Raw genomic sequence first — 24,066 nt, forward strand, 5'->3', positions numbered from 1 at the left:
ACTTATAGCAAATAATTCTGGTAGAAAGAACACAGGATTTGGGCAAATCCCATATTCTTCCAGTTAGTGCCATATAATCCTACACAAATCTGCTATCTGACCTTAGGCAAATCACCTGTCTTGTTTGTCTGAGCTGTAAAATGGGAATAGTTCTTTTCTTGCCTTCTTCCCAGGGTTTTGGTAAGGATTAAATGAGGTATAGGATATGAAAGTATTTTGTCAACTGTAAAACACTGGGAAAATACTAGCTATTAAAATATTTCCATGGCCGGTGCTCATACAGATAATTGTTGCTTTTATTTCTTTTAACCATATTATCTGATTGCATTTCTTTTTGCCCACTGGAGTATGACTTCTTTAAAGGCAAAGACAGTATACTGTTTGTCTTTGTGTCCCCAGATCAAGTGGTTGGCCCGCAGTAATGTTCAATAAGTACATTTATTGTAAGTGGAGTCTTTCCTATTTTAAGAGAAAATGGACAATGATTTTATTCACTATAATGAAGCAGCTACTAATCTGGAATCATATTAGTCATCGCCTATACAAAATGAATTGCAAACAATCTAGTTCTTACACTCCAAAGTTAATCAGATGCCCCAAAGGGCAACTCACCCAAGTTAAGTTTCTTTTCAACCCATGAAACTATGTTCTTGGTATATTTTGACCATGTTTTGGCATAAGACAAAGCCAATTCTACAGAATCCGTGTTCTTCAATAGCACACTGTCTAGTTCTATAGGAGAAAAATTTCCTGAAAATAAAAACATCAAGTACATATCAAATATCAGCACATAACTCTAAACAAAGCAGAATTCAAATCCTAAGATGTTCTTCAATGAAAACTGTTAAAAAAAAAAAAAAAAACAAGTGACAAATTTAGAATCAAAGGTCACAGTTTAAACTTAAAATGGTTTCAAATTATATTTTTTATCCTAATATATATTTCTATTATTCATCAAGTTATAAACCCTATGTAATTCTTGATCCATCTCTATATAACCTATCTACTATCTACTCTGGCAGGTCTTTTTTCTGAAGTTTTTATGCAAAATTTTACACAACATTTTGTGTTAAAAATGAATACTTCAGGTTACTGAGCAAGAAGAGATTAAATAATCCAAAACATGTATTGAAAGTAACTGCAGGAAATTGGGGATTGGTTAAAAAAAAAAGAGAGAAAGAAAGAAAGGAAGGAACTGCAAAAACCTAAGATTGTAAGTACCTCAAGCATTACCTTTTTCGTTGGATGAGTCCACTGATTCCACAGAAACATTTTCAAAAGACTTACAACATAGAAGAAAACAAATTTAAGATTAGAGCAGAAGATAACAGATCTTTGCTTCAGAAATTTTTCACTCTAATTTGTTAATGTGACATAATTCCTGTTAAAGAATTTCAAGTATTTAGAACTCAAAAGGGCCCAAGTAATCTATTTAAATGCCACATCTTGTAAGAATTACATACTTTTTTACAACTGCAGTTCTCAAGATTCAAGAATAAATGACCTCATTGTTTACTAACAGCATTAATAAATACATTTGAAACTAAAATTCTACAGATTTCAAAAATATTAGTCAGGAAGTTACTTAAACTGAAGACAAAGACCTGTTTCTTCCAGCCATCTTTTACCATTTTATCATTCGATAAGCATTTCTCTGAAAGTCTAGTGGACAACTTAGTGCAGAACTTTCTATGATGATGGGAATGTTCTGTATCTGCACTGTCCAGCTATTTGAGCATATGAAAAGTGGCTAATGTAATGATGATTATAAAATGAGAAGTATATTTTCAACATTTATTTATTTTATTTATTTATTTGAAAGAGAGAGAGACAATGAGACAGGGAACACAAGCAGGCAGAGGGGGAGAGGGAGAAGCAGGCTTCCCACTGAGCGGGGAGCCCAATGTGGGGCTTGATCCTAGGACCCTGGGATCATGACCTGAGTTGAAGGCAGACGCTTAAGTACTGAATCACCCAGCCACCCCAATTTTATTTATTTTAATTAACTTAAAGAGCTACATGTGGTAAGTGACTACCTTACTAGACATATCTACCAACATTGTGAGATCTGTTTGGCTGGGCAACACGGACAACACAGGGACTCAATGCAAAAGGAATCAGAGACCTGAGTCTGATGTCCAGCTCTATCACTTAGTAGCTATATGACACTGGACTATATATTTAGGGCTTACTTAACTCTGGTTTGCCCTTCTGTAAAAATGGGGATATGAACACTACTTTCATAAGGCTACTTTAAGGCTTAAGATGATATAGGCTTAGCACAGGGCATGGTACATAATAAACACTATTAAATAAATGGAAATTATTATTTAAAGTATTTTTCAAACTCTTCAAACCACAGGAGCATTATTTATCATGGACTTTTAAAGCTTTATCTCTCGGATTAATTAAAAATTGTAAAAAGGTAAATAAGGTGCAAAAGAAAAGAAAGGAAAAGTATTTTCCTATTAGGAATTAGTGTAGTATGTGCACACAATAGAGCCAACAGGAATAGGAAATAAGATTCACACCTAAAATTTTAGTTCTTCAGAGCCTTGTCACAGATAAAATGTTATTCCGTCTTCTGAATTAGTAGTATGTTTGAAAAGAAAAAATTGAAGAGAAATGATAAATAACACAATATTTAAGGATCTTAAAATTCTTCATGAAGATTTATACACTATCCTTGATTCGTCAATGGATAACTTCAGAAATAGTCAATTGTTTTCTCAATATTATAGTACATATAACAAATGCTTCAATTAACCATTCATATTTTATATCATTTTAAGAAAGACCTGCAGTTTTTACATTATTTTGATATAACAGAAATAACTGGCAGGTTTTCAAATATTTGTCCAACTCCTTTGGGATTTGGAACATCTTTGAAAAGAAACTATTAGTGCATGTCCCTACTGCAGTTTTTAAAAATAGCTTGCATTTAGTGAAAATATTTCAGTCAAATCAAAATATTACTACTATAACCTTTAAAGCAATATTCTACAAACATTCCTCATGTTCTATTATTTCAGAACAGTTTTTCTTTAAATTGGGAGTCGGAGGGCACCTGGGTGGCTCAGACGGTTAAGTGACTGCCTTTGGCTCAGGTCATGATCCCAGGGAGCTCCTCTTTGGGCTCCCTGCTCAGCTGGGGAAGTCTGCCTCTCCGTTTCCCTCTACCTGTCCCCCACCCACTGCCGCTCATGCTCTCTCTCTTGCTCTCTCTCTCTCAAATATTTAAACAAAATCTTAAAAAAAAAATAAACTGGAAACTGGAACTATAATCCTCTGACATACTGCTCTTAGGGAGAATTAAGACCTACAGCCTCTTAATAAATATGTCACAGTAACAAACTATAGAATGTGTGAAAGGATTAACACCCTCTTTACTTCTTGTGTTATTTTTCTAAGTTTCCACCAGTCTTTGAGAACTGTGACAATGTTAGGGGAGAAAAATGGTTAAGAATTACTTACTAAAATTTGGATCCTATGACATATAGATTCCTTACAGAGGACACCATAAAACTATCAGATATATTCTTTTAAAATGATAGCTCCATTTAAAAAGTATAATTAAATTTTTGCTCCAGAAACTGACCATAAATTATCATATTAAAATGAACTGATCTGTTTTTCTTGCTCAACTCAAAAATTATCAAAGACTAATGTTGAAATTATTGAAATATTAAGTTAAAAATATTAAAGTCTCTGCTTTCACACAAACTTGGCCTACCTTACTTTCTCGAGAAACAGGCAGTCGCAATAATGAATCATTGCCTACATCTCCCATAAGGAAGTTTGTCAAGCTATCCAGGGAAGTTAAAAAAAAAAAAAAGAAAGAAAGAAATAGAAATAATAAGACAAGTCATTTCATTGCTCAGTTACAGGCTTCACATTCAACATGTCATCCAGAATACATTTTTTTTTTTAAAGCAAGAACCTTAGAAATAAACTCTAGGAATCTATTCACATAAACCACATCGTCACTTGCAAATGGATGTTGCTTCCGATCAACTGTACAGACACTGTCAAATACAGTAACAAAACAACAATGAAATAATGAACATATTCTTTCCAGTATTGTGATAATATTTTGTATTTTAATACTTTACTTTCCATGTATCTACTGAATTATATAACCTATCTTGAGATACCCAGGCCCAAATTTAAATGACAGTCCTCTACTTACATATTCCCAAAGGTAAAGGCCAAGGTCTCAATGGAAGAAAACACTTCTCTGAAGAGATCGTTTTTGTTTTCTTCATTAACTTCTGTGAAGTTCACAGCTACAGGGAAAAATTGGTTACAATAAATGAAGAAGAAAATAATTTAAACTAGATTTATACAAAGTCATTTTATCTCTTAAAATTCACTATTACTTCTAGAAGCATTAGAAGATTAGGAAACTGAAAAGCCTAACACACAAAACAAATACAATGTTTAAGTTCTTCATTAAAGAAATCATACAAAAGAACTGGCCTGCATACAAGTGGCTGGCATTCCAAACTTACTACTCTGCGCATTACATAATTTGACATATCTAAAAGGTGAAGCAACATGAAATCAATCCGTCTCAGAGTCACAGAGTCCATGTTACATCAGACCTCTCATTAAGAGCACTCAGTGCTATTTTCTCTTGCTTATTGCTTTATGGCATTTGTAAAAATAGTTAAATGCACTATGGCCTACTTTGGTCAAGTGAAATATATTTTTCACTATGAATTACCAATAATTGAAGTCATATACATTTGACATATCATAAATCTTATATACAATATATATCACATATCATATAAACACCCAATGCTTGAGAATACTTAAGCTCCTATTTATAGCCTTATTTCTTACAGGCTCTTGGGCTCTGAGATCCATTTTAATTGATATATTGCTTCTCTTGTTTGCCATAGGGATGTCTAACATTTTGTCTAAATGTCTAACATTTTGCTGAAGCAAACTGTGAAATATAACTGAAAAAGTTTTCTTATTTTAATTTCTTCTCTATGCATCTTTGTTAAAAGCCCAGATACAATTTATCAAGAAAAAATCTGAAGGTGGAATTGGCAATTTTTTTCAAAGTAACCCCTTCTACTCAGGGTGAATTTAAGGAGCAATTGGCTCCCTGTATCCCATCCTCTGTAGGATCCTTGCCAATAAAGGAAAGGTAGAGAGACCAAGAGAAGAGGAAGCTATCCTTTACTTTAAAACAAGTTGTTCTGAAGTTTAGCTGCACAGCAGAATTACCTAGGGAGTCTTAAAAACAAAAATCTGGGTCTTACCACCAAAAATTCAATTTCACAAGTCTGGTGGAGCAGAGGTATTTGTTCAAAAGGTCTCCCAGGTGATTCTAGTGTACAACTAGGGTTGAAAATGCTTGCTGGAAAGCAAGAACTCCTAAGCCAGGATGAAGGAAGCCTCAGGCCTCTAAGCCTCATGAAATTACAATCAAGATTTTATATCGATAAGCATTTGTAGGTATGAGGGGCTAAGAGCCACATCTTTCATCAGATTCTTCTAAATATCACTGATACAAACAAAAAGAAAAACTTTAAGAACCACCATAAATAATTTTAAAGCAAGTTTTGGACTTCTGCTCTGGCCACGATGGAAATACAGGTTTACACTTCTGCCTGAGACAACCGAAAGAAACTCAAACAAAATATAGGAAACAAACATTTTCAAGACATTGGCTATAAGGCAACTAAAGATAAGAACCTTGACAGATAAATGAATACTGTAAGCTCACAAGAGCCCCAGTTTCTTGCCCAAAACCACAGAGAGTAGATTCCCCGGTAAAAGAAACCATTATGGATAAAGGTCAATTTGTAATAATGAAGAAGTCAATTTATCAAGAGGACATAACAAATCTATACATTTATGCACCTAATAAACAACTTTAAAATCCAGGAAGCAAAACCTAATAGAACCACAATGAGAAATAGACAAATTTACAGCTATGGCCAGAGATTTCAATAGCCCTCTCTCAATAACTGACAGAACATATATATGGATAATCAGTAAGGATACGGAAGACTTCAACAATACTATCAGCCTCCTCTGCCAGATACATTTGTAGAACACTCCATCTATTAACAACAGAATGCCTGTCTTTTCAAGTACAAAATGAATATTTGCCAAGATAGACCATTTCATAAAACAAGTCAAAATGAATTTAAAAGAATTCAAATCAGGCAAAGGATGTTCTGTGAGCAAATGGAAGTAAATTAGAAATAATGGGAAAATCTCTAGAAAATCCCCAGATACCAAGAAACTAACACACTTCTAAATAACCCATGGGTCAAAGAAGAAAAAGGGAAATTAGAAAGTCTTTTGAACACAATGAAAATGAAAATACCACCTACCAAAATCAGTGAAAGGGGGCCACAGGAAGGGACAGAAAGGAAGGAGTACTAAGGGGCACCCATTACCTGGATTGGGACAGTTTCACAAGGGTTTTTATGTCAAAACTGATAAAATGGGATCCTTTAAATATATGTACTTTATTGAATATCAATTATACCTCAACAAAGCTGTTTTAAAAACCTCACTGGAAAGTCACCTTTAAATAGTAATTTATAATGTCTATTTATAATAACTTATGACCAGCAAAAATGTAAAGCCTACTTCTATTTCCTAACCTTAACCTGTTAGACTTTAAAGAAAAAAAAATACCTTATAACACTACAGCAAATTCTACAATTATTCTTCTTCTTTCTTACCTATATCTTCTGTAGCACTAAACATGACTGGGAGATTTAAAAAGCAGTAACTGCGAATCCCCAAATGACAATTATCTGACCCATCTTCCTTTATCCTTACTTGAATGACGTTACAGCTATCGAATGAAAATTACTATTATTGCCCTTGCCTCCAATTCAAAATAGCCCTATATTCCTAGTATCTTTTCTCTTTTTTGCTTCTGCTCAGTGTTTCAAAGAAAAGTCTTTGGCTCCTTTCCAGTAATAAATCTTTCCACTCTCTCCTGCATTCTCCAAATCCTGTGCCACCTCCCTCCATAGTTTTATTATCTCCCACTCAATTGACACTTTTTCTCACACTATTAACATACTCAAATCTTTCCTCTGTAAAAAAAAACTTTCATTTCACCATATTTTCCTCTTAAAGCTACCATCCAATTTAACTCCCCCCACACTGTTTTTTAACTGCCAAACCTCTATAAATAGGTTATGACTAAATTCACCAGGATTTGGCTTTTCATCCAGTCTAATGGGTATCAGAGATTGAAAAACTTTGCGTAAAGGGCTAGAAAGCAAATATTTTAGACTTTTCAAGACACGTGGTATGCTGGAACTATTCCTAAAGGAGCCATACATAAATGAGATATGGTGATACATAAATAAGTAAGAGTGGCTGTGCTCTGATAAAGCTTTATTTACAAAACAGGCAGCAGGCCAGATTTGAGCCACCAGAAATAGTCTGCTCAGCCTGATTAAGAGGATGGGTTCTGAAGCCAGTCTGTCTAGGTTAAATCTTAAATCCTGTCCCCTACCAGGGACTTAATGCAACTGCTCTGTGCCTCAGTCTCCTCATTTATAAAGTGGGGACAACAATATGTATTTTGAGAACAGTTATAAAAGTTGAATTAACTTAAAACAGAGCCTGTTACAAAGAAAATGCTCAATAAATGTTAGTTATTATTTTCACTTAACACCACTTAACAACACTGCCAACAAAAACATATTAGTCAAACTTGGAGACCTTTTTTCTTCTTCTGAGTTTTCATCTTACTTGTCCACTCTACAACTCTCAACAGCTCCACCACTTAATACACATACAATCTTGGACAAACCTCTCTATGTCCCAAGCTTCCTTATCTGCAAAATAAGGTTGAGAAATAACAGTATTGACCTGAAAAATTTGCTGTGAGGAATAATGGGATAATCCATGCAGAGTTTAATGGTGTCTGGTATATAATGTCTGCTATTATTATTGCAAATATTAACCACTTTCTTCCATCTCAAAGTATTCTACACTCTTAGAAGCAATGTGTTTTAGTAACTAGAAGAAGTGGGGCTTCAGAGTTTTGACCGGAGTTTGTATATAATCTCTACCACTCCTGGTGTTATTCTGAATACATCACCTCACTGCAATTTCTTCATCTGTAAAATAGCATATCATTGAAAGAAATGACTGAGAAAACAAATGTAAACCACCCAGAGTACAGTGCTTGGTAGACAGTAACATGAGTGCTGTCATGTTCTGTGTATCTGTCTATTGACAATCTTACTTTATATAGTCGTCCCCACCCAGCCTGCAGTTCTCTTTGGCTTTCTTCTTTATACACTATCTCCACAGAACTGTATCCACTTTATCAGACCTTTGAAGGAAATGAATCCTTAAAGTACCTCTCTAGTTCTCACCTCTGAGCTCCAGATCCACATTTCCAATGGTCTGTTTGATATATTCTTTCTCCTACTTTCTAGGCTTCCCCCACCAGCATTACAACCTCAACATGTCCTACCTGAACCCTATCCTCCCTTCCATTCTGCCCTGCAAGCCTACTCTTTTCTCTACATTCCTTAGCTTATACCTTTGCTTTTAAAATACCTCTAAAATATTTCTTCCTTACCATTCCCACTGCCATTCAGTTCAAAAGGCCACATTTTACCTGTAGTCTGGATTATTTAACAACCTGCTAATTGGTGTTACTGTGTCCACTCCCTTCTCCCTATTAGCCATTCTTCAAAATGACATCAAAATTTTGCTCAAGGTTTAAATAACTGTCTCCCTTGAGCTCCAAATTAAGTCACAACACTAAGTACTAAGACATATTAAGTATCGCTTTAAGAAATCACATGAGTAGCTTTCAAACACACCATCTATTAGTGACTTTCAAACTTTTTTGACCACAACCTTCAGTAAGAAATACATATTATATCATGACCAAGTATTCCAAACACATACAATAGTTATTAGTTACATAACACCTCTGAAGTTTCAAAACATCCTTAAGTCTTATATAATGAGTGTTGCATTCTGATTTTTCTTTTCTATTCTCTTTTGTATTTTAAAAATGCTGGTTACAATCCACTAACTTGATGTCATACATCAGGACCTACAGTTTGCAAACCAATGAATTAAAAGATAAAATGTAGACAAATTTTCATCATATGCATAGGGGGAAAGACCAAAAAGCAGTATGGCTTACAAAATGAAAACTTTAAGTTGCTTCTGAGAAACACAAAAGACAACCTGAAGAAATGAAATGTATACCATAGTCTCAGAAATGTTAAACATGTAACTTCTCCTTAATTTATAAATTGTAAGTTTATAAAATCATAAATTTTACTCATCATCCTCAAAATACCAATAGATTTTTTTAAATAGATTTTTTTTTGGAATTATATAAGCCAATTCAAAAGTCCTGATCAAAAAATAAAATCCTGAAAAAAAAGAGTAACGGGAAGAGGAGTTACCCCATCAGATACTAAAACATACTATACAACTTTATATAGTGTGGTATTGGCACATGACTAAACAAATCAATGGGGCATAAAGTAAGTCCCAAATGATATAACTATATATGACAGTTTAGTGTATTTATGATAAAAATGGCATCTCAGATCAGTGGGGAAAAGAATTATTTGATAAATAAGCTAGACATGTAGACAATCTAGAATGTATCAAGGACTTTAATTTAATAAGTGACACCAGGAAAACATTAAATGAAAACACACTGTAGAATGCTATTATAATCTCAGAGTGGGAAAGTCCTTCCTAATACCTAAAACCCAAGGACCATAAAAAGGACAGATACATTTAAATGCAAAAATAAAATACCATAAGCAAATCAAAAGATAAAGAAAATATGCAATTTATATCAAAGATTAAGGGCTAATTTCACTTATACAAAGTTTCTATAAATCAGTACTAGAAAAAAAGACCAACCACACACACACACACAAAAAAGGGTAAAGAGGCAACTCACATAAAAGGATGTACAAATGGCTCTAAAACATGAAAACATATTCAACTGCACTCAAAATGAGGGAAATGCAAATCAATCTACACTGAGATGCCAATTTTTACTATTAGACTGGGTTACAAAGCTTGGTAACCAGCTCTGTTGGCAAAGGTGCAATAAATCAGCCTTCTCAGCACTGCTATCAGAATGGCAGAGTTCCCACAGAGGTTATTTAGCAATATAAAGAAAATAAATACAAATGAACATGGCTATTCATTGAAGCATTATTTGTAACAGAAAAAAAAAAAATGGAAACAATCCAAATATCCATTAGTGATTAGTTAAATAAATTATAGCACATGAGCATAACAGATTACCATGCACCTTTGAAAAAAAACAGAACAAATTCCAACAAAAGAATTAGGCAACCCTTTATGTACAGAACATAACTCAGAACAATGAGCAAGGAGCAGAATGCTACCATTCGGTAAAAAAGGAGAGTAAAAAAAAGAACATATTGTATTGTTTACATAAAATAATGTCTCTAGAAAGATACACAAAAATCCAGTAGTAGTTGCGGCTTATCTAGGTAAAGGAAAGGGTAGCCAAGCATCTGAGGTAGGAAAGACACTTCACTGCTGAATACTCTTTTATGCCATTTGCATTACGAATCATTTCAATGTACTGCCTATTAAAAATTTAAGTTTTCAAAACAGAAAGAAGACACAAAGCTCCTACAATTTCAGACACATAATCAAAGCTCATTTTTCTCTTTTGTTTCTCAGTTTTTAAATATAGTGCAAAATACAGAACACGAGAAACCTAAATGAACAGTCATATTAATTTAAATTACAAACAAGACTAACCGAAACAAATGTAAATAGTGAAAACACAAATACTTAAGTACATAATAAATTCCTGAGTGAAGATGTCTTTTATCTACTTCAAAAATAAGCTGTATCTCTCTTACCATATTGCAAATATTTTGTCAGACTTAACTTCCTGCCTGGAAACAGGACGAGACACAGGAAATACAAATCACTACCAGAATAAATGAGTAAAGCTTTTTCTTTTAAAGTTTTTAATTTGATTTAAAGCTTAAAATTTTTCTTTAAAAATTATCAAAAAGGTAAATTCCATACTTAAAAAATAAGAGGAGTGAGAGATTCCAATTTTATTCCAATGTATTTATGATGTACAGGAAGTGGACAGACTTTATTCATCCTGCAGTAGCACAAACAAAATTATACCTCCCTGATTCTAAAGTCATTCTGTATATCTTTTTTTTTAAATGTCTTAGTATACTTGCCAAATGCATCGACAGTTAAGATGTCCTCCTCAGCAAGTCATGTCATCTTTATTTTTTAAATGCAATCAGGGATTTAAGAAAAAATGATCTTCACATTCCAGACAGCTTTCTGATCCCAAGTTATAACAGCTTTTTTTTCTTTGAGTTTTCCCCATTTAAAATAGAAATAAAAATGCACTTTAATAGGTTTTTTGAAAATATTAAAATAGACAGCATATGTAAAACATCTAGACTGCCAAAGAACAGAGATTCAAAAATGGTTTCTGCCTCCCCCTTGTCTTTCCAGGGTTTGAAAATAATCATTAAAAGAAAAAATTAAGTAAGCTCTAATTTGACCTCGATTTTTCAGGTCACTGGATATTTTTCATTTTTAAACTCCTTTCACTTAGATGGTCTCAACAATAAGAGCAAGGAGGAAAGGTTTTATTTAAAAACATAAAAATACACCAAGGAAAAAACGATTTTTAAAATTTTCTGGTCTCATGCAGCCTTACTAAAACAGAATAAGCAAAGTAATCTTTTAAATTCCACCCAACACAAAAGAAAGATGGTAACAATAATCCCAAAGGTAAAGACAGTCCTAGTGGGAGATAATATTCAAAAGATAGCTTTACCTCAAAGGAAAAAAGATCTCCAAGGCAGCTGAGAGGCCACTTTCTTCGTTTGTTTCTGGAATGTGGACACCAACTATACACAGGCATACTCCTTCCCCAGGACATCCTGACTGCACACAATAGCTACTGACAACAATTGAATGAACTGTGGTCGCTATTTCCAAGCATGGAAATTTTACTATCTATAGACGCAAATTTCCCTAAGTTAAACGGCACTTATAAACAGGCTATTTAAAAACAAATTTGGTTACTAAGCACATTTTTAAAAGTCACAACAAACTATTCATTTTTCCCATGTAAAGTCATCTACATGTTTTTTAATGCTTGAAATACAGAAAAAGAAACAAGGAAAAAGAACCACTCAAGCAAAATAAATCTACGTCAAAAAAGCAGAGGAAGTGGTTCTCAGGTATAGGGACCATATATTATTGACAAAGTTTTTATTTTCTTCTCCTGCCTCAGCCCTTGACACTTACTTGCCCTTGGCTTTCTCTAGATAGGAGTATGTGTTCCCCAACTGCATTAAGTTCTTCACATTCAGATTTCTTACAAAAGTGCTCTAGATCACAGTCCCCAACCTCCACCCACCCTAACCCAGGAAATGCCCACCGGACTCGGAACAGGTAATTCCCCTCCCCAAAGAATCCTTTCCTTTCTTTATTCAACCCCTGGTGAGTCACTTTCTATAGTTACTTTGCTTGAATTCAGATTACTTATCAGTGACATTTAATGCTGACAATCCCTTTCTAGAACCTCACACTCTTAAAATTCCATGACATCTTTCTCTAGACCATCTCCCTATTTCTTAGGTGTTTCTCAGGCTCCTCTATTTTCTCTCCATCCCTGGGACCTCACACTCAGCCTACACTTACTCTGCAAACTGTGGATTGGAGCTGCCCTCTTCCATTATCACCGATACACCAACAGCTTTCAAGTCCCTATCTTCAACTCCAAACTTCACATTAATCCTCAATATTCCACCTGTCCTGTCCATCAAACCAGCACCCATCTCCTCTTCTATAACAACTACACTCCACCTCCATCACACTCCAGCTTCTTTGATCAGACTGGCAGCCCACATGCAGCCCTTTCTTTCTTTTTTTTTTTTTTAAGATTTTATTTATTTATCAGAGAGAAGGGGCGGGGAGAGAGCAAGCACAGGCAGACAGAATGGCAGGCAGAGGCAGAGGGAGAAGCAGGCTCCCTGCTGAGCAAGGAGCCCGATGTGGGACTCGATCCCAGAACGCTGGGATCATGACCTGAGCTGAAGGCAGCTGCTTAACCAACTGAGCCACCCAGGCGTCCCGCCCCTTATTTCTAACCATCTCACTAACTGAACCCCCTGCCTCATTCTTCTCAAATACTTGCTGCACCTCAATCCTTCTTAAACACTACAGTCTGGAATATTAGATTCTAATAAAATAAAATATTTTTGGTGGCAAGTCATTTCATTAGAGGATAAATCCCAATCATTGATTCTTTAGCACCTGTAACATACGTGTGTGTATGTGTGTCTGTACATCCATATATAATTTTAGTTTCATTTTTTTACCTTAAAAAAAAAGATTCCAATTAAGTCTTTTTCTTTGTTTGGCTCCCTCTTTTAAGCGAAGTCACTACAAATGACCATTTTCCAGCAACAATTGTCCTTACAAAACAAAGATCTTTGTACACTAATAACCTACTTCAAAAGAGCATGCACTCTCAAAAAACTCAGAAATTTTCAATATCAGTTGTTTAGTTTATTTCAGTCATTATTTTCAAATTCCTTCCTGCTGAATGCAGTTTTAATTTTTGAAAGGAATAGAGTTTTAGGTGTGACCTAATGGGAATATCTACATACTGAAGTATACATAATTCCTACTTATATGCATACTGATGCCATGTGGGGAGGTGGCACTGTACTCATTATGGACCAAAATGTATTACTTAGACGCTTTCTGCCCACACCAACACTTTTTTTTTTTTTTTACCAACAGACTTTTAATACATCTTTCTTACCTTTTACTTTTGCAGTAAGCATTTCTGCAGCATTTTGAAGATCAAGAGAATTGAGGTTCTGATGTTTATTCATTACAGATTTTAAAACATGGAGAAGTTCATCCAGACGTATATGAATAACTTCTTTAAAACAGTCTTAAAAGAAAAAAAAAATTATTTGTTTCCCAGACCAAGTTTCCGGAATGCAAACGATGAAAGACCATTTTGAAGCACACTTCAAATAAAAGCAGTGGCCCTGCAATGTTTGCCTACTGACATGTTCACTTGTATTTTTCACCATTGCAATTAAGCCTTCAAAAACTCTATAATCATTTTAATTTGGTAAGGATTTCACAGTTATGGTCATTTTAGCCCTACCTTTTTCAGTTTTCCCAGTTCTGCAGATTGCGCCTTCCTTCCTAGCCCCCACCTGTCTGCCCCCAGCCTGCTCTGTTCATTTACAGCAACTCTGGTTAGATGCAGGTGACATAATTTTATAAGCCTTATAAATAATGTAACTATATAACTTATCATCCAAACCAAAAACTCTAAGCAAGTGAAAAGGGGAGAGCTACTCCTCCTGCCAGCACCGAGAGGCATATTCCCGGATGGCCATCCTAGGTAAACAAGAAAGAATAATCACCCTAACTTTAAAATCCCTCAAGTAATCTTCAAAAGTCTGAAAAGATGACTACTTTAAATGTAACACTCTGATGTAATTTTCCTTTCTGTAACCTTATAGAACCAGTGTTTAAATACAGTTAAAATTTTTTAAATGCTTCCTATGTGGTAGGTACTGTTAAAAGCACTTAAAAGATATTATCTCATTAACTTTCACATCCAGATAATTTTAAAATACCCACTGTACAGATGAGAAAATTGAGGCACACTCAAGTTCACCAAGTTACTAAGCTGTGGGGACAGAATTTGAACCTAGTGAATATAATTCTAGAAGCCACGCTCTTAATGTTAGACTGCTTCCCCCTGAAATAGCTTAGAAAACAAAAATAATGTCATAATTATATAATTATTTCAGAAGTGTTGAAAAGATAACCATTAGAAATAAAAACTGTCTTTAGAATAAAAAACCAAAATGAAAAATTTTTGAATGAAAAAGCCATCATCCATCAAATATGCCATCTTTTAGAAATGACACCGCTTAGGAACAAGCACACCTACCACCCTGAGCTTGGTTTCTACTACCGTTCACTAAAAAAGTATCAGGGCTCCTTAGAGAAATGGTTGATTCTAGGACTGGGGCAGAAAACGTGCAGGACAAGTTAGGTGCATCTAGTAGAGCCAGAAAGTAAGAGCTTAGCAAAAACTAACCCTCACACTGACTAAGGTACATCAAGGGTACACAGAAGACAACTGAGAGAGCTCCTAACGGCCAAAGCTAGAACAATTTGAGCAACAAATAAAGTAGTACTGGATTATAATTCAAAGTATAAAGTAAATATCCATTAGTTCATACTGACACAAATAAATGAACAAATTAATGAGTGCAGGAAGAGATATATCTCTTGGATAGAAGAATGCCAAATAATTTATATAGATATTTTGTCCTCAAGTAGATGGAGCATGCATATAGTGACTTCCTTCCAAAGAGTAAAGTAGAGAAAGGGGGACAAAAAGAGTAACTTTAAAGTAAAGAAACTTTATTACTAAGACAGATGATCAAGGTTGACATTGAGTGATAAATCATGTTTCTAGAAATTATTCTTGATATGACCTGTGATGAAAATGGCACTTTATATCTGTTCCTCCCAACATCCCAATCTAATCATGAGAAAAACATCAGATAAATTCTAATCAGGATGCATCCTACGAAATATCTAACCAGTATTCCTTAAAACCATCAGGGTCATCAAAAATGAGCTAAGTATGAGAAACTATCACAACCAAGGAGGGTCTGAAGAGACATGAGAATTAAATGTAATATGAAAGGATCCTAGAAGAAAAGAGGGACATTAGGAACAACTTACAGAAATATGAATAAAACTATGGGCTTTAATCAATAATAATGTATCATTATTATCAAATATTGGTTAACAGATGTACCATATTAATGTCAAGTTGTTAATAAATAAGAAAAACTGGGTATCAGAATATATGGGAACAGTCTGTATTATCTTCTCAATTTTTCTGTAAATCAAAAACTGTTTTAAGAATAGAGTCTATTTATTTATTTTTTAAACCAACATATAATATATATTTTTTTAAGATTTTATTTATTTATTTGACAGACAGAAATCACAAGTAGGCAGAGAGGCAGGCAGAGAGAGAGAGAGAGGGAGGGAAGCAGGCTCCCCAGGGAGCCTGATGCAGGGCTCGATCCCAGGACCCTGAGATCATGACCTGAGCCGAAGGCAGAGGTTTAACCCACTGAGCCACCCAGGCGCCCCTGTATTGTTTGTTTCAGGGGTATACGTCCATGAATCATCAGTCTTACACAATTCACGGCACTCACCATAGTACATACCCTCCCCAATGTCCATAACACAGCCACCCTCTCCCTACACACACACCCCCCAGCAACCCTCAGTTTGTTTCCTGAGAAAGAGTCTCCTGTGGTTTGTCTCCCTGTCTGGTTTCACCTTGTTTCATTTTTCCCTCCTGAATAAAGTCTATCTAAAAAATAAAATACAGATGGGCAAGAGATATTAGGAATTTTATGTACTTTTGGAATTTTCCTGTAAAAATATATTAAATTATAGGGGCGCCTGGGTGGCTCAGTGGGTTAAGCCGCTGCCTTCGGCTCAGGTCATGATCTCAGGGTCCTGGGATCGAGTCCCACATCGGGCTCTCTGCTCGGCGGGGAGCCTGCTTCCTCCTCTCTCTCTCTCTGCCTGCCTCTCTGCTTACTTGTGATCTCTCTCTGTCAAATAAATAAATAAATCTTTAAAAAAATATATATTAAATTATAAATGCATTTTTTAATTATAAAAGTTTCAAATGCTACAGAATATGCGCTATGCAGCTTAAAGAATAATCTGAAATGATCATTATCTGTTTCATCTGTTTCCTAACTGTGGATGTTACTTCATTTAGTAGGTTTACTTAGTTGAGACAATAAAGCTTAGTGGTTGGTTAAAAGCATTATCTCTAGAAGCAGACTGCCTGAATTTGAATTTCAGCTGCACGGTTCATAAACCTTGGGTGAGATACTTAACTTCTGCGTGCCTCAGTTTCCTCACCTATAAAAGGAAGACAATAGTAACTACTTCATAGTATTGTTGGATTCAATGACTTAAAACACATCATGCACTTGGAACACCCACCATAAATGTTTACAGCTATTTTTATTAGTTAAGGCAATGGTGGAAATAGGCTAATAACATATGTTAGGTCTGAAATGGAACCTAGTACCTTTGAAATAAAAGAAACTTCTGGAAAATAATATAATTTGAATAGTTGTAAAAATAACATAATTATATTTTTCTTAGTTTTGCACTGCAAAGCCTATTGTTTTATATATACATATGTGCAGATGCAATTACTATAATGTTTAGCCAAAATCTTAATACTAGTTATCTAGAAGAGTAAAACTCCAGTAACCCAATGTTTGCTTGTTTATCTACCATGCCTGTAATATGGTAATCTGAATTTTAATTTATTGTTTTACTCATTTGTGCCATTTATTTTCTGCTTCATTTAGCTTATCAAGTGAAAGCAGATTAGCCAGCTCCACTTTTTGGTTCTCATGCATTAACACAATACCACAGTGTTTATATTGCAAACACTTCATGGAAATGCTTAAGTAAATAAATGAAAAAACCATGGTGTTTTCCTTGCTTTAAAAAAACTGACAATAATTTTTAAAACCACTCTTGTTAATTTAGCTTAACCTCTCTGGGAAAGCAATGAAAACAAGGAGGAAAGTAAGTTTCAGAACTTATCACTAGGAAACTCCCTTTTTTTGCAGTAATGCCTTCTGAATTTACAGGATAAAAGCTAAGTATGAACAGCAGCTTCCTTTATTCAGCCACTTGGGGACTGTAAAAATAATAATAGCTGACATTTTTAAAAACTTACTGTAAGAGCTTTATATATATGAACTCTAGTCTTCACAACATCCCAGTGACGTAGGTACTATTCTCTCCTTCCAACAGATGCAGAAACTGAGGCACTGAGAAGATAAGTAACTTGCTCATGGCGATATATAACTAGCAAGTTTCAGAGTGAGGATTCCATCTTAGTTGTTCTAGCTCTAGATTTTGTGCTCTTAATCACTATGATATGGTAACATGATTAAAGAAGTTACGGTTTAATGACAGGTACTCTGCACTCTCTGATTAAATAGGCTTTACCGTCTAATCAAATATGCCAGTTACTATTATAAATGGTGTTAACGTATTATAAACAATTCCAGACAAGTGAAACAAACAAACAAACAAAAGTAGTCTCCTAAGAGTTGGCACATTATGTCCTAAAGCAGCTACCTGTATTTCATTCTTTATTCTTCAAAGATTCATTTCAAAGTCATAACCTATCTACATTTACCTGAACTCTTCCTAAGTGATATCCATTAGAAATCACTTCTGGAGAGATCTACTTCTAAAAGAACATGGCAGGAGGACATACCTGAGACTAGCAACCCAACCTTCCTAATATTTCACAAAATTTCTGGATATAGAGGATATATATAGAGGATACAGATGATGAAAATTAATTTTCATCAGTGGTAAAATTAACTGTTGAAATTTGTCTGAAATAAATTTGCATATTCTCCTGTATAATCACCTAGGGAAAATTGAGTTAATCAAAAAGACAGGATTTCAATTAAGACTGAAAATTTATGCAGACTTTCCCTCTTACAACAGAACATATTACTTAATGGCATTAGACTTTTTATTTAACTTCTTTTATTTAAAAAAAAATTACCTTATAAAGTTAACATACCTCTTCTAACCATAGTTCAGACAAATTAAGGACCTAGACAGAATTCATCAGAAGCTATCATTTATAAGATTCAGTTATGTTTTTACAAAATAAAGTGATACACTCTTAAATCAGAAAGCTTTTTTTTTTTAAAATTAGAGAACTTTATCTGCAACTGATGATAAAGTTTTATCTTCCTTTCTAAACTATTTAAAGAACAAAACATAGACAAGGCACCACTATCACAATAGTAAACGTTCATTAAATTCCAGTTTCAAAATAGTATATTAGACAAACTACCAATTTCCCTTCAAATGCATTTTATAACAGCAATGACTACTTCTCCAAGCACTGAGGGGCAGAAAAATTAAGTAATTTTCACTATTCTTTCTAGCCCAATTAAAAAGCCTTGCACCTTTCACATGCCCAAATGTTGAACTTCCTTGAATGGTGTTCTACCAGAAATGAGGCGGTACACTGCAGAGTTTAAGATTATTGTATGAACTAGAAGAACACTTATGAATCTGTTCTTTGGAATTAAGAACACATTATTCCCTAGGGGGACAACCATAAACCTGAAGTGGTATTTAAACAGCACATATGTTAACTACTAGTGTTGTATTTAAACACAGAAGAGTACATGTATAATACAGTGCCTTCAGCATTTTAAAATAAAATGTAAAATCTGGCCCTGTGATTATTCATAATGCATCTTAATGACACTGGATAGAAATCTAAAACTTCAAATTCCACATGTGCTACTTATATAAGACTACAGGGTAACCTCCTCCTGGAAATAAACAGTGGACAGAGAATCAACAAACTCTATCAGCTACTTTACCAAAGCATGAGTTTTCACAGACATCTGATGTCCCACATTAAACTCTTAATTTTTATTTGTAAATAAAAAGAGCAGAGACAAATTGTGTACCTACCTTACTTGTTACCACAGAGCTCTTTGGTAGATACTTATTTTCTCTAATCAGTTCCTTAAAAACTATGGCAACAGGAGCTTCATAGACTCACTTTCACAAATTTCACAAATACCACATTTAAGAAAGTTACCATAAAACCCACATTTACAAAATCCTATAGACTAGTGGGAGGCAGATGTCCTCTAAAATGCATTATATGGGGGGCCCTTGGGTGGTTGAGTTGTCCAACCCTTGATTTTGGCTCAGGTCGTGATCTCAGAGTCATAAGATCAAGCCCCAGATGGGGCTCTGCACTCAGCAGGGAGTCTGCTTGAAATTCTCTCTCTCCCTCTCCATCTGCCCCCTGCCCCTACTTGCACTTTCATGCTCTCTCTCCCTTTCACTCTTAAATAAATAAATCTTTTTTATATAAAAATGTATTATATACTTGGAAAACAAATATTTAGTTGTCTTCTACAGCTCTGAACTCTTGATATTCATAACGATGTACAATCTCCAACTCCAATCAAATTCTGAATCACAGAATTATGAAAACTGGTAGCATCTGGTACAGCACCTCATTCTTAAATCATTAAATGACTGAGGCCATATTCCAAAACTAGTCAGTAGCAGAACAAGGCCTAGAACTTAGATAAAGTGATTCTCTTCATAGTTCTTTCTGCTATCCATTACTACCAATTTCATCAATTTGTATAGCCTGGCTGGAAACTGATCTGTTGGTTCAAATCAAAGGATAGCATTAAAGCTATGCACTCCAAAGACAAAGGGATTCTAAAAAGACCCCAAGAGTACCTATTTCTAATTAACATTTTGTTAAATTTGCTCCAGTAACAACTATTTCTAGGTTTCTTTAAGTGCTATAGAAATAAACAAATGTTTATAGCTCAAGAATTCATCTCAGTAGTCTTGAGACTGATAAAGGCCAAATGTCTATGCCAGCACTGTCCAACAGAAATTTCTGCAATGATGTAAATATTTATACCTTCACTGTTCAAAATGGTAGCCACTAGCCACATAAGGCTAATAAGAACTTGAAATGTGGGTACTACAACTGAAGAAATAAATTTTTTATTTAAATTTTTATTTAAATTTTATTTGAATTTTTTTATTTAAAATAAAAAGTTATTTTTTTATTAGCCACATGTCTAGAGGTTACCATATTGGATACTGCAGGTCTACATAGTCCCCATCAAAAACAGAACTGGTCCCTGGGGATAAAAATATATGTTTATAAAAAATTAAAAATTAAAAAAAAAAAAAACAACAACAAAAAAAACAGAACTGGCTGATGAACTAATGAAGACGGAATGGTATTTTTTTAAAGTACCTGCCATGTGAAGCAGTTGAGATAGCATGGAAAGAACACACACCATTCTGCATTTATGACCTCTGGATTCCAAAAGAAATCACTATATATCAGCAATAAGAGGTTGATGAAATCATACAATCTATGTTATACATACAACTCATCTGTGAAATGGGGCTAAAACTACCGGTCTTTGTGGGTACTCTGATTAAACGGTGTTTGTATGTAAAAGCACTTTATAAAATGCAAAGCACCATATATAATTACGTATCATTCCTATAACAAGTTTCAAGGAAAGGAAAATGTGGCTATAAATCAATCATAAAGCTATTAATCTACGTGTAGCCTCAGAAATATGATTGAACACCTGAAGCAAGGGTCAAGTGATTTTTGCACATCATTGCCTCATGAAAGGTAACATATATAAAGAAAACGGTATTCAGATTATACCAAAAGGTGATTTAACTGTATACCTACACTCTTTATTTTTAAAAGCTAACTTTTTAGCTTTTTAACAGCCAGCTGACATGGTAATGAACAATGCCAGAAATCTGGCATCTTTCCTCTTAAGGAAGCAAAAGACAAAATATTGGCAAGGCCACTGAAAAGTCTCCCTCACTCCAAAAGAAAAACAGTGAAACAGCTTTTTTCTGTCTGGCCAGCTTATGAGTAGGGTGGTAGTAAACAACAGCAGAAGTTCTCAATACCCAGAAAACAAAAGTATGGCCTATGTCTAGTCTATAGGAACATATATAACAATACCATCTCAAGTAATTACAGAATTTTAAGCTTTTTACCTGCTTTCCTGAAGATTTTTTTCTTGTGTGATTCTTGTAATAAAATTATTATGAGGAATAGTCTGATATTCTAACTAGCAGAAAATCATGATCAAAATTAAACATAAGCATATTACTTATAGTATTATTTATAATGAGGTTAATTTATATATTTATATATGCTCCTTTGAGCATATATAATAGAAACAAAAAAATTTCTATCAACTCAAAATTAGTGTCAGATTTTAATAATAATGATCTGAAGATAGAAAACAAATTCTTGTTACATCCAAGATTTGAGATAGCATACATATATCCTTTTAACTCTGATTGAAGAACCAAACATTAAAATCAATCCAAAGGTAAATAATGAAAATTCTCTGGCCATGGCTTTCTAATGAGAGTTGGTTATCCAAAAGTTTTTAGATTTTTTAAATTAATTTACCAGTCATAAATGGCAAACTTTTTTACTATCAGCAATAAAATCAAGAATTTAAATTTTGAAGTACTGGTTTCCTTATTAAAAAGGACAATATCTTGAGGTGCCTGGGTGGCTCAGTTGGTTAAGTGTCTGACTCTTGATTTTGGCTCAGGTCGTGATCTCAGGATCTTGAGATTGAGCCCTGAGTGGTGCTCTGGGCTCAGTGGGGAGTCTGCTTGAGACTCTGTCTCCCTCTCCCTCTGTCTTCCCCTACCCTGGGTGTGCATGCATGCTCGCTCTCTCTCTCTCAAATAAATAAATCTTTTTTTTTTAAGGGATAAGATCTTTATAAATTTTTAATAATAAATTTTCATGAAAACTAGATTTCCATATGCATACTTTTATCTTAAGGGGCAGTCTCCTTTTGCCATCTTACTTAGAAATTTTCTCTTTTCTCAATTAGAATCAGCTTTCAATTCTCTCCTAGTCTCTGAATTATCTATTCACAAATTAAAATTCACTTAAAAAAACTGAAGATAAAGAGTTGTCCCACTTATTTTAAATTATCATCATTTAAAATCTGTGAGACAAGGGATAAATATGCAAGATCAGGATTTAAAACGATGTTAATCTCCTGAGGAAAACAAAAACAAATAAAAATCTTAACTAAAAATTTTATTTGTATTAATGAACACTTAAATTGATAATTAAAGAAAACTGGATTTTACCCTAAATTGAGGTAAATGATTTGTCAACCAAGGCATCATTTTAAATTTTACTTTCAAAATTAACCCAGTTAATGAACTTACACCAAAAAGAATGACCTTTACTGTATGTAAATTTAAAAACAAATTTAAAACAATTAACCCAGTTAAGAAAAGGGTTTATTTAAAACTATGCTTCTTTAAATAAATGGCAGATGGTATCATTTTGTTAAGAAATTTATTCCCAGTATAATGCTTAATATATTTAGAATACCTTCCCACAAGAAAAAGAAAACTTTATTACCATTTAATCAACCATAACTAAATTTCAAAATCAAGCTATTAAAATGAACAGGTGTATAGGTAACTTTTTAAAAATAATATTATATATAGTCTCAAAAACATGATTTATGTGATTGTTTTAAAGAAAATTCAAATACCAAAATTTTAAGGCTATAATTCAAGTCCAGTTGTTTTGGGCATTTCAAATCGAAAAGCAGGTTAGAAGTAAACTCTTAAAAGCAGCATTTAGTATAAGATATGATTTTAGTCTCCTTTCTAGAACATGTATCAGAAAATAAATATTTATCTTATACACAGAGAAAATATTTATTAAACTCTCATGTGTACGAAGACAAAAGAGGTCTCATATAAATAAAACTAGCAATATTCATTTTCTACATCCAGACCTACCATTATGAATATGGAAACGAACTACTATTTATCACAAAAGGATAGGAGCTGTATCTTTCTTATCACTACCATCAAATCTGAACATAAAACAGGTATTAAAAGTTAAAAACCTTAGGGACTAAAATCAACTTGGGGAACACAGATGTCTGTAGTTCTTTACTTTAAGAGAATAAAGTTTGCTCCGTTACCTATTTCTAACTAAACAGAGAATAAATTCTGTGATTATCACTTAATTGAAGAATAGGTTATATAACAGCAAAACAGAATTAAGTGTGACTTTTGAGAAAAAAAAATTTCACTCAAATGCAGTGATTCTAGATTAAGTTTTAGGAACAATGTAGAAAACTGAATCAAGGCAGAAGGATCAAAAATATAAATAATAAACATTAGTCTGCTTCTTAAAGAATAATCAAGGCACTGCATTACCATTAACAAGAACGTTAAAATTCCAACAATCTAAAATTTTCTCATGTCAAATAGGCCTAACTGCTAAGAACCAAAGACTGAGTTTTGTTTTTTGTATGC

At 33.9% G+C, this 24,066-nt stretch overlaps 1 protein-coding gene across 3 annotated transcripts in view; it reads right to left on the reverse strand.

Annotated features, from left to right (window-relative positions):
- ARHGAP29 (Rho GTPase activating protein 29) overlaps nt 1–24,066 on the reverse strand; it is a 67,710-nt gene that overhangs the window by 37,644 nt on the left and 6,000 nt on the right. For 2 of the 3 annotated variants that reach the window (XM_059375443.1, XM_059375442.1), the window contains exons 3-7: nt 13,847–13,981; nt 4,190–4,286; nt 3,734–3,806; nt 1,234–1,282; nt 613–750 (exon numbers count right to left, since the gene is read on the reverse strand). In XM_059375443.1, coding sequence (XP_059231426.1) covers nt 613–750; nt 1,234–1,282; nt 3,734–3,806; nt 4,190–4,286; nt 13,847–13,981 — 492 coding nt within the window. Of the gene's footprint in view, nt 1–612; nt 751–1,233; nt 1,283–3,733; nt 3,807–4,189; nt 4,287–11,845; nt 11,947–13,846; nt 13,982–24,066 lie in introns of those variants that run through there. The other variant, XM_059375444.1, reaches the window with a different exon arrangement.

This window comes from Mustela nigripes, chromosome 14 (genome assembly GCF_022355385.1).
Source record: "Mustela nigripes isolate SB6536 chromosome 14, MUSNIG.SB6536, whole genome shotgun sequence".
NCBI classification, from domain to species: domain Eukaryota; kingdom Metazoa; phylum Chordata; class Mammalia; order Carnivora; family Mustelidae; genus Mustela; species Mustela nigripes.